The 12,102-nt window shown below is 38.7% G+C and overlaps 1 protein-coding gene across 5 annotated transcripts in view; it reads left to right on the top strand.

Annotated features, from left to right (window-relative positions):
- Positions 1–11,872, top strand: part of PCNX1 (pecanex 1) — a 160,532-nt gene extending 148,660 nt beyond the window's left edge. For 4 of the 5 annotated variants that reach the window (XM_059182936.1, XM_059182934.1, XM_059182932.1 and 1 more), the window contains 5 exons: positions 398–672; positions 2,143–2,348; positions 5,094–5,536; positions 5,959–6,099; positions 6,297–11,872. In XM_059182936.1, coding sequence (XP_059038919.1) covers positions 398–672; positions 2,143–2,348; positions 5,094–5,536; positions 5,959–6,099; positions 6,297–6,437 — 1,206 coding nt within the window. In that variant the 3' untranslated portion in view covers positions 6,438–11,872. Of the gene's footprint in view, positions 1–397; positions 673–2,142; positions 2,349–5,093; positions 5,537–5,958; positions 6,100–6,259 lie in introns of all 5 variants that reach the window. The other variant, XM_059182933.1, reaches the window with a different exon arrangement.
- The last annotated feature ends 230 nt before the right edge of the window (positions 11,873–12,102 follow it).

Here is a 12,102-nt window from a genome sequence, read left to right as displayed (position 1 = left end):
AGGAGACATAATTTCTGAAATTTTATTTTAATAGGTTATAATGATTCACTTTTTATCTACTTCATCTAATCAGCCTGCAAGGTCACAAACATCCTTTTAACTCTGAATATTTGTTATTTCTGATTTCTGTCAAATATATCTGTTATCTCAGTTACAAAACCCAGTGCATTGTTAATTTGGAAAACTTGGTATTTTTACCAGACCAGGGAAAAGAGTTCTGCATGTGACAATGGAAAATTGATGAACTTCTATTCAATCGTGACCAACTTGTATTTGTTTCCTGCTTTTTACAGTTGGCTTTCATGTGTCTTTTGTATCCCTCTGATTTATACTCTTCTGTTTATGTGAATTTCATTCTTGGCCCCTTAACCTAATTCCCGTGTGTTCTGGTTTTCAGGTTAATAAAGAATGCGTCCGAGGTCTTTGGGCAGGACAACAGCAAGAGCTTGTTTTTCTACGTAACCGTAACCCAGAGAGAGGTAGCATCCAGAATGCCAAACAAGCTCTGAGAAACATGATAAACTCATCTTGTGACCAACCTATTGGCTACCCAATCTTTGTCTCACCCCTGACGACTTCTTACTCTGACAGCCATGAACAGCTTAAAGAAATCCTTGGGGGACCTATCAGTTTGGGAAATATCAGAAACTTCATAGTGTCAACCTGGCACAGGTGAGCTGTGGGGTTGCATATTTCATTGGTGGTTTGCTCTGTCCTTCATCGAGGCAATTCACTTAAGTATCACCTAGAAAGCTTACAGAAAAATACAGATGCCATAGCGCAATATAAACCTATTCTATCAGGAACTTCAGAAAGTCGATCTGAGCAATTTTTATCTTCAGACTCTCACTAGATAAGTCTCATGTCCAACTCTGATTGCACTGATCCAGCATTTGGTAGAATCTTGAATAGTTCTCTTTTCTTTAACTTTTTTGACTCTGTATTGCAACATTAATGACACTAGTAGGATGTGTGGGTCAACAAACAGCAAGTTAGAGAAGAACCTAAGACACTTGAAGTTGCTCACCTTCTGTTTTAGTCCAGGGTGCAGAAGGGTGAGCATGCTGTACTTGCTCAAACTCCTCGGTATGTAACACTGTTGCCATTTTAACAATCAGTCATCGCTCTGATCTCCAATCTGTAGTGTCTTCAAGTATGCACACGAATTTTTTCTCTGCCTTTTGTCTTGTAAATTATGGTGTTCAGTATAGGAACATCATAGTTTGGTGGATGGTGAAGAAATATCACAGAGTATTTTTTCAATTTCTTACTGGCTTTTGTTTAGATCCTTAAATAACGGAACTTAGGAAAAACAGAATGTGGGATTAGGGTGGCAAACTCTCAAGAAGGCATTTTCCTCTAGGCATACTAAAAAAAAAAAAAAGTCTCACATTTTAATATCAGTCTCTATCCAAACAGAAGGAAGAACATAAAGCAGAGTGGTGTTCAAAATTTCTTTTAAAAAATTATCTGTTTTGCTGGAATTGCCTTAAAGAGATTGATTTCTCTCTTCCCTCAAGAGAAATGGTAATAGAGATTAAGGTTCCTAGCTGTCCTGGTTTCCGCAGGACTAAGAAGTGTCCTGGGAAGCAGGACTTTCAATGCAAAACTGAGACAGTTGTGGGCAACCCAGGATAGTTGGTCACCCTACATTAAAAAAACAAACAAACAAAAAATAAAAAATTATATTTAAAAAACAAACAAACAAACAAACAAAAAACACAAAAATCAGGAAAAATGATTGCAGCAGCTTTCTCCCAAGTTTGCTACAGCAGAAATGAGGGGTTTTCAGGGGGTATACACGTCAGAGGCACTGAGCAGACGCTGGCAAGAGTCCTATTTCCACCTTAATGGTACAGTTTTGTTATGTGCGGTTCATTACGGCTAAGGAAAGATGAAAAGATTGGGAAAGATGATACACTATATTAAAGTGAAGGTAGATTGGGGAGAATTGAAGTGGCGAGAAGAAGGAGAGGATAGTTCTTAGGCCATTCTTTGAAAATGTAAATGCCTTTTTTTGTTGTTTCTAATATTGATTGCACATTAGTAGCATTAAACATTCAGAATAGCTCGAAGTAGAATAAAACACCTCGCCTGAAGTGATCATGGGATAATTCTGCTTCCTCTGGTGTTTGTTCCTAGGTTAAGGAAAGGCTGTGGAGCCGGCTGTAACAGCGGGGGCAATATTGAAGATTCTGACACTGGAGGGGGACTGTCCTGCACTAGCAACAATGTAGTGAGCGCCAGTGACCCCCACAGCAGTGTGTCCCAGGGAAGCACTGGAAATCCAGGGCAAGGGTCAGGAGCCGGACTCCATCCACCGGTCACATCTTATCCTCCAGCACTAGGTAATGTGAAAACAAAATTATGTATCTAAATTAGCCTCTTAGTGTGCGTGTATAAAGAGAATGATGTGTTACCAGAGTGCCTGGGTGGCTCAGTCAGTTAGGCATCAGCCTCTTGATTTCAGCTCAGGTCATGATCTCAGGGTGGTGGGATCAAGCCCTGAGACCCATGGGCTCTGCACTGGGCATGAAGCCTGCTTGGGGTTCTCTCTCTCCTTCTCCCTCTGTCCCTCCCCAACCCCTCCCTTACGGGCGTGTGCTCACTTTCTCTTTCTCTCTCTCTCTCAAAAAGAAAAAGGAATTCTGTATTACCTACTTGGAAATATGTAAATAGAGTATTTTGCTTGATTTCTGGTTGGACATTATCCTATTTATAGTAATTAAATATATGTATTTGGAATATCATATTTTTTAAAGGTTAATAATATTTAGTATCATCTATTTAACTTCTTTTTCACTGGACAATGGTTTGGTTTCTTCTGAATGTTATAATAAACTTTTTGTAATCGCTATTTTCCTGGGCTAGAGACTTTTAAAATACAATCATTAAGTCAATGTTTATGAGAATATTTAATATTTATGACACATAATACCAAAAATCTTTCCAGCAAGTTTTTGTTTGTTTTTGTTTTGTTTTTTTACCAATTGGTACTCTCCCAGTCATACATCAGAATGCCCATCCTGTAAATTTTCACCAGCTTTCGAGTATTATCATTTCTCATCTCTGCTCCCTACTTGCTTGGAGGAAGGGGTGATCTTTAATTCATTGTTTTAATTTACATGAGTTTATCACCGGTTTCCCTTTTTGAGGTACCTATTAAGTCTCTTGCCTATTACTCTCTTTGGTCATCTTTCTCTTTTCCAAATTTAATTTCAAGTTAACATACAGTGCAGCGCTGGTCAGGAGCAGGGTCCCGTGGTTCATGACCCACATAAAACACCCAGTGCTCATCCCCATAAGTGCCCTCCGTAATGCCCAGCGCCCACTGAGCCCACTGCCCCCCCACCTCTCTCCATCAACGCTCAGAGCCTGTTATGGTTTGCCTCCCGCTCTGGACTAACCTTATTTTGACTTCCCTTCCCCTGTTCATCTGTTGTTGTTTGAATTCCACATGAGTGAAATAATAGGATATTTGTCTTTCTCTGGCTGACTTATTTTGCTTAGCATAATATCCTCTATCCTCTAGTTCCATGATTATCCTTTTCTTATTTGTATATTCTGTGTTTGAGTTCTTTGTCAGTTTTCTGTACCACAAATATCTCTTCCCATTCTATCCCTGGGCTTTCCATTCTCTTCCTAAGAAGGGTGGTTCTTCTTCTCTTGACAAAAGTCTTTTTAATTTTAGTGTAGAGCAGTTTACTGATCTTTCCCTTTATGATTAGTACTTTTTGTATCCTAACTTAGGAAAATTATTCCTGTCCCAAGGCATGACAGGTTTCTTTGTTTTGTTTTTTGGTTTGTTTTGTTTTTACTAATTTACCTTTACCACAAGATCTGTAATCCACCTGGTATGCAGTAGGAATCAGATTTACTCTGCTTTCATACGGCTAGTTGGTTGATCCAGTGCTGTCTTTCCCCTACTGCTTCACATGAATGAGAAGTCTTAAGACATTCATTGTTTAAAAAAAAAAAATCCGACAGCATTGGAATTAAGACTCTAAATAGGTGTATTACCAACATTTTTTATGTTCTTTTGTAACTTCTGAGTGAAAAGCTAGAACTTTGATTGTGCTTTCTTAAATGCTTTTATTTTGATCAGCTCTATTTTCAGATAGAAAGTACATGGAGCAATTTTTTCAATATAGTTAATTATTTCCCAATCTTCATATTACTGTTATAAGTCAGGGAAAAGACAGACCAGAGGAATCATATCAAGCCATTTGGAAAAGGACACAGAAGGACCTGCCATTCCATATCACTGATAATTCTTATTTAGTAGTAACCCCCTAATGGATATGAAAGTTACAGTGTGGAATCACAATCTCTCTACAGACTGTGTCGTTTGTCATTGGGATGGATTGAAAGGACATTAATTCTCTACTTTGAGAAGTAGTAGTTATAGATCCTACCACATACTACCTCCTTAATAAATATTTCTATGGTCGCATTTCCATGAGATGTTTCATTTCTGAAATATTAAAGAGGTATTCTTATTTTTCTGAAGTATATCTGTGGAAGATATTTTAGGATTCACCTCAGTGTTAAATCCTGATATTTGCAGAAATCATGTGTGTCTTGTTTTTGTCCCAGAATTTTAATTTTAAAAAGCATTAGCAAATTAAAATTATTAATTCAAAAGCACACAAGATAACAGTTCTCAGATATTTATTTCTTTTTGACAACATTAAAAGTTTTAGGTATGGGGCGCCTGGGTGGCACAGTTTGTTAAGCTTCCAACTCTTGGTTTTGGCTCAGGTCATGATCTCAAGGTCAGATCAAGCCCTGCGTTGGGCTCCACATCCCGCTAGGAGTCTGGTGGAGATTCTTTCTCTCCCTCCACCTCTGTCCCTCTCTTAACTTGTGCTTGCGCTCGCTTGTGCACTCTCTTGTTTTCTCTCAAATAAATCTTTTTTAAAAAGTTTTGGGTAGAAATATAAACTTTTTTAAAAGAAATTTTCGGTATAATTTAAATTCAGTGAATTGACCAAGTAATTGGGGGGAAACTCTTGGAAACTATAAGGAAAAATAAACAACCCTGTGTTTGAATCATCGCACTTAGAATGAGCTTGTTGTTTGTCCTTCCCTAGGCACTAGCCACAGCTCCCACTCCGTGCAGTCAAGCCTGGTCAGACAGTCCCCTGCTCGCGCCTCAGTGGCCAGCCAGTCCTCTTACTGCTACAGCAGCCGGCACTCGTCCCTCCGGATGTCCACCACGGGATTTGTGCCTTGTCGGCGCTCTTCCACGAGTCAGATATCGCTTCGAAATTTACCGTCCTCCATCCAGTCCCGCCTCTCCATGGTGAACCAGATGGAACCTTCCGGTCAGAGCGGCATGGCTTGTGTGCAGCATGGCCTGCCTTCGTCCAGCAGCTCCAGCCAGAGCATCCCGGCCTGCAAACATCACACTCTCGTGGGCTTTCTTGGGACAGAGGGAGGTCAGAGCAGTGCCACTGACGCCCAGCCAGGCAACACCTTAAGTCCTGCCAATAATTCACACACCAAAAGGGGGGAAGTGATTTACAGAGTCCAAGTGAGTAAGCCCGTGGTTCTTGTGCTGTTCGTGTCACTCATTTGTTTTTTGGTTTTTTTTTTTTTTCTCATTTGTTGAATGAAGCATTCTGGTGAGAACACACCTTCGTAATAATTAGTCTGAAGACTAGGACACGTTTGAATGTTGAGAAAAAGTTTCTGCCCGCATAAGAACCAAAATCAAGTAGCGTTTCAGTGGTGACTTTTGTCTCTACTCAGCTGCCATCATGTGGCCATTGTGGTACGGTCAGCCAGTAGGCTACAGGGAATTCAGGAGGAGGCCCTTCAGACTGTTTGTTTGTTCAGTTATAGGCAGTGGAGACACGGGGAGTCTATGAAAGAAATTTTGTTTGAGATTTATAGAATTTGTCATCATCGAGAAAAAATTGAACTGGAAATGACCCATATTTATTTGCAATATAGATTGTAGATCCCAGTCAAATTCTGGATGGGATCAACCTGTCCAAAAGGAAGGAGCTGCAGTGGCCTGATGAGGGTATTCGGTTAAAAGCTGGGAGAAACAGCTGGAAAGACTGGAGTCCTCAGGAGGGCATGGAAGGCCATGTAAGTTCTCTCATGAAGCTGACCCAGCCTCTCACTTTTTTATAGCCTGACTTGTTGGCATGTGTTTAGCTAATTTATGCTTATGTTATTTTAAATGTACCTTTTCACTAAACAGAATTACTACCCGTAAGTGTGAGTGAATTTTGTGACTATTTTCCAGGTCTCTGCCCCTCACTGACTGTATTCTGAATCAATAGGTGATTCACCGATGGGTGCCTTGCAGCAGAGATCCAGGTACTAGATCCCACATCGACAAGACAGTACTGCTGGTCCAGATTGATGATAAATACGTGACTGTGATAGAAACTGGGGTACTAGAACTTGGGGCTGAAGTGTGAGCCAGTGTCGGATAACTACGGTTCTTTGCCCTCTCCGTTCCAAGCCGTTGGAAGAAGAGAGGAGAGCATGGAAGATGGCTGCAGGTATCCCGTGGCTCCGGGACGGGAGAGACGGGGACGGAGAGCGGGCTTGGTTCTGCGCCTCGCCTTCGTCCTTCGCCCCGACTCCTGTCACTGTCTCCATCCCCAAATAAAGCTGAAATATTTTTTTAAGTTAGCTGCCGAGAAAACATTCTGCATGAAGGATAAAGTTCTGTTAAAAATACATCCTTAAAGAAAGTTTTTTCCTATGTATTGCCTATGCTTTACATCAACAAACTCTTCATTTCTAAACTATGATCTCATATTTTTCTAATTTCTTTGCCAAAAATAATTGCCATGTTTTGTCACAGAACATGAAATCCATTTACCTTGATTTTTAAGAACAGACCAGTGTAGAAACCTTCAGTTTGACATTTAGCCGTCTGAACGTTTAATGTACAGCGAAAGAGACTATGAACAGACATAGATTTATCTAACTCCTTGAGCGCTAAAAACTTTAATGAGAAAACTGCACTAATTTTTTACAACAATGCACTAAAGTCTGAGATTTCTCAGAACGTTTATTTATATATAAAAATAAAATACCATTATTTAAATTGCCTTTGGGATTAAGCCCTTCCCTTTCCCTAAAACATACATAGCAGGAACTGTGCTGCTCCTTTTCTGTTAGAGTCTGTACTTCATGCCAGTCCACTGGGTGTTTCCTTTAAAATGCGCACTAGATCGGAAGACACACTTAGCTTCGCCTTTGGCATTCCCCAGCGATAACAGCGCATCGGTCCTGTGAACACTACTGCCAGCTCCTGTGTCCACATGTCAGATGAGCCCCAGCACTGCGTGTGCCCCAGGCCCTCAGCTTCTCTGCACTGGGGCAAGCTCTGCCGGGTTCTGGGAAGAAAATATTTTTGTTTTTCAAAGACGAAGATGAACATCCAGGAATTTAAAGAAAGAATTGATCGCTTTTCTTTTAAGAGGTATTAGCTCTTGAAGGGACTCATATGCAGTTCAATTAATCAAGTAAAATTTTTTCAAGCGAAATTCTCCAAATGGTGCAGTTCTGATTGTTATATCCCTCTCTAAATAACCTTGCCTTTTATTTTGCTCCTGTCTTCTTTTTCTATTACTTGAATTTTATTTCCTGTAATTTATAGTATATAGGTGTAATTTGAGATATTTATAACTGTGAAATTGACTTAAGATGTTGTCTCATAAATTTTATTGTTGTTTTTTTTTTTTTTTTAAATCTGTGTATTCAGGGAAATCTATAATTCAGATTTACAATCGGGCTGGGTAGAAACTGCAGTTTAGATTTAATTTCCAACTTTTGGCATTTTTTAGAGCCTCCAAAAAACTTTCCCCTTTCGGGTGAAACTCCAAAGACGACTCTGTGTCTCGTCTGAGCATTTAGGAGCAGCCATCTTTCTACCCCGCTGTGAGTAGGAGGTGAAAAGAAGCAGGTGGAATTGATTTTAATCATACAGTTTAGCGGATCTAGTGCACCCGAAGTGTTCCTTGTTCAGCACGTGGCACTAGCCAGATTTCCAGTACACACTGGCCACATGTGCCTGGCGGCTCCCGCATCGGACGGCACAGGCTTCAAGTGTCTTTTGAGGAGGTGACAGGAGAGGGGAGCTGTCTCCCTCCTCGCTCGCTCCCCGCTGTTGCTCCTGAGATGCAGCCCAACACTTCAGTAGAAGGGAGGAAAACTGAGGAAATCAGTAGCTATAAGAATACACCACCCGACTGCATTTTCATCTGTAAGGCCCTTTTCTAATTAAAAATTTTGTGGTAATTCAGAACCCAGTGTGCCTCGTGCTGATGTTTCCGTACTTCACACTTCGCCAAATTTACTGTTTAAAAACATTTGTTGAGTGATTTCCTGAACCTTTGCACAAAGGGTACCTTTGCTAAATTGACCAATTAAAATGTATTTTCCTGATAACTGTCATGATATTCTGTATTCCGTATTTGCCTTATTTTGGCAAATCTGCAGCACGTCATTAAGGTTCAGGCTGTTATATTTTTTCTTCTGAAACTGACTATATATGATCTGTCTAACTGTCTATGTTTATTTAAGATATTCTCAAAGGAGTTATGATTCCCGCTGCTTGTTCTCTTTCTGAAATGAATATGATCTTTTCGTGGCCATTACCTAAATGGGAAGATAAGTGGAGCCCTTTCAGTCTTAAGTAGAAGATAATTCATTTTCCTACATGGGGGAAAGAAAATCTAAGCTTCAGGTGATTCAGTCAGAAGAGTTAGAATTATTTGTATTCCTAACCTCGTACCCCCAATTTTTAAACACATTGCATACTCTAAAAATGCAAGACTAGATTTTATACAAAACATATATATTGCATCTTGATTTGGGGTAGCACCTATGGACTTCCATCTCAAAGCAAGTCGAATTTTATTATCAGAGATAGCCCTTCAGTGAATTTATCAGTTAGGAACCCCTAACAGGAGCCCTGTTCTTATTTTTTTAAGTCTAAAACTGATAGTCTTTTGAAAGTCAAAATACTTTTCTAATAATTATGTCAGAGGAAGCAGTGATCATTGAAGGAAAGGTTCTTAACAATAATTGGACCTGAGTGATTACATACATATATACATGCTTCCATTAAGTAATTGATCGTATTCTCCCTCCCACCCCACCTTGGAGAACAGTGAGCTGTTTGTCAAGATTCCGCGATTAACTTTCTTCATTTAGTGTGGAAGACTCGAGTATACATACACTAGTGTTTTTAGTTCACAATTGCCAAAACTTTCAGAGTTCCATAATTGGAAAATAAAAATATGGAATTAAAATACTAGCTTTTTACGCATTTCTCTTAAACAGAGTTTCATTGGTATCTCTCTCATCTTTTTCTTGTTTGATTTTGGTTTTTTCCTTCTTTTGAGAGAGAGTCCTGGAGTGGATTATAAATTGTTAGCTTTTCCCCCTTATTTCTTCTCATTCAGTGGCAAAAATCACTTTATAACTCAAAATTAAGCTTTTAGTTAATCTTCCAGCATATAACTTTGGTGTGAGCCCTCTTTTTTGCACCATTTTAAATACTTCATAAAACTTTAAATGTTCACTTTTTTCTAAAGTATTCTTAATTTTCCAAGAGTCTAGATTCATATAAGCTGTTGATATCTAAGGGGCTTGGGAGAGTAGGTGGTGAGGCTGTATATTTTTAAGGTAAGAGGAAATTAATTATCTTTCAGGAAATTAATGAACAGACTTCATCAGTGTTCTGCATTCTTTGAGTTTCTATTATAGGAAGATGAGCTTCCATTAGATTTGAAGTAGTTTTAAAAATATTTCAAGTATATCTGAGATACTTCTACTAATCCTTGAAACAGAGATAGTCAATGTTTCTATCCTAAGTAAGGTGTGGAAAATCACTCTGTGTACCAAATGTCAGGCAATGAAAATAGCAAGTTTTTATGTAGAGACTAAGCTCATTAGGAAGATGTGTCTTTCTTCCTGAGTTGCTTTATTTTTCTATCTTCTAACAATATATTTAAAAAAAAAAAAAAAAAAGCCTCTGATCTAAGCAAGGGTAGCTTAGCCTTAATAAATTCCACTTTGCTTCCGAGCAGCGTCCTTCTGCCTATGCTTAGAAACTCTTCATTTGGCAGATTGCTGCATTGAGTCCCTCATCCAGAACAAGGTCTTTCAACTTAGGATTTGCCCAGGGTCTAAAATTATCTTCTTCTTTTAGTTAACTTTCAAAAATCTTTCCTCCTAAATAAATGACTTGAGAAAAAGACACCTTAGTAATTTTGCTTGAGAAGTCTTTGAATTGTTTACTAGCTATTAAACTACAAACTGCTGGCCAGATTAATTACTTTTTGTTTATCTTCCTTATTCTTCCATTAATATAGACAATCCCCCACCCTTTTGTTTAAGCCCTCAGGCTTCATTCTTATTCTTTTCTGTAGTGTAATATCATCACGCAAACTTACTTTACCTGGACACAGACCCAGTCCATTTTCCTTTGATATGATGAATTGTTCAGATAAGGTATACACAATCAATTTTTAGTCCAGAGGCTTTTCTTGTAATTCTAAAATGAGTGGAAAAAGAATGTCAGTTAAGGCTAAAATGGTACTTGGAACCTGTAAATGGCCTATGAACTTTTGGTTTCAGTCTCATGTGGAAATTGAGTGTTACTGATCTAGAGAAAGAGGAAAATCAGATAGGACCATGTATTTGTGCAGCATAAGTTTTAATATCACATTGGTCATCTGTAGGGGTTTTTAACTATTTAAAAACCAGCCTCTCACTTCTTCATTTCTCTATTGAAAAAATCTGGTTGGTAGACACCTAGGACTTCTCATTTTTAACTTGTGAAATGTTTAGGTAAGAACTGTGACTGGAAAGGAATTAATTATTATACAAATAGATCTGGTAGGTATGTGAGTGGAGCATTAATTTTGCTTGAAACAAGTATATTTGCTGCTTTGAATCACCTCAGCAGAGTCATCTGTCAAGAAGTTTGTATGATAAGAATTTCTCCTTACTGCCTATTGGCCACATGTTCTTTCTGAAGTAGAGTAGATAAGTTCTGTTTGCGAGCTAGACTTTAATATCTGCCATTTTATGGAAGCAAAGCAACATTCTTTGGGGGAACGAGAGCCAATGGTCATCGCGAGGTTTCATGACAACTCTGTCCTAAGACTTATACCTATTATATAGGGTCAGAACTTTTTCTTATGCCTCAGCTCTGCACCTGACAATTTATGACTCAGTGGGGCCACGCTAGAAGGAACAACAGTCGTGTAAGATGGTGGGAGGGTTGGATGCTCAGGTGTTGCTCTCACAGGTGACGTGGTGCCCTGGATTCCAAACAGAGTAGCAGGTAGAAAATGAGATGGCTGCTCCAGATGACTCCTGGGTTTAGTGTGACTGTGGTTAAACAAGATTTCTTAATATGTGAAGCTTGATTCTACAACCAAAATAACAGAAATGTGGGGGAAATCATGTCTGCTTATGCTTTTTAAAGCTTATAGTTTAAGTAAAAATAAATTGTAAAAACTGATTAAGCCTATACAATGAGCTCTGCATGAGGAAATGGAAGGAAGAAGATTCACAGTGGTTCGGGAAGATCTGTGTGAGGAAGGAAAATGGGTTTCCCTTTTCTGATCATGGGCTCTGAAAGCGTTCATTGCCTTTACCAGCATTCAGTATAAACCAGAGATAAGAATACATGTACTTGCGTGGGTCTGTGAGTGTGTGTGCGTCTGAGTGTTTGTTATTCTAAATGGCTTGTAAATATTGTAGTTGTTTAAAATGGAAAATAAAAGCTGAGATTGTTTTTTTTTTCTTTGCAAATATATTGCATCAAAAATACAGTATTGACAGTGGATAAAACACTGCGGAAATAAATTTTTTTTCATTTTGCCTTCTGTCCATTTTTGTCAAATTAAGAAAAATTCAGGTATACCATATTAAGCTCTGCATAGTATATTTTGAAACATGTACTTGGTCCTGAAATAATCTTTTTAATCAGAAGCCTATAAAGATGTGATTCAGCTTAAAACAAATACACATATTTCATATTAAAAGGATAACTTTTCATACTTGGTAGAAAGGTTGTAGTTTAGCTCTTGAATTTATCTGATGTGTCATATT

Source organism: Mustela lutreola, chromosome 7 (genome assembly GCF_030435805.1).
Source record: "Mustela lutreola isolate mMusLut2 chromosome 7, mMusLut2.pri, whole genome shotgun sequence".
Lineage (NCBI taxonomy): Eukaryota > Metazoa > Chordata > Mammalia > Carnivora > Mustelidae > Mustela > Mustela lutreola.
This window is presented reverse-complemented; position numbering and strand designations above follow the sequence as displayed.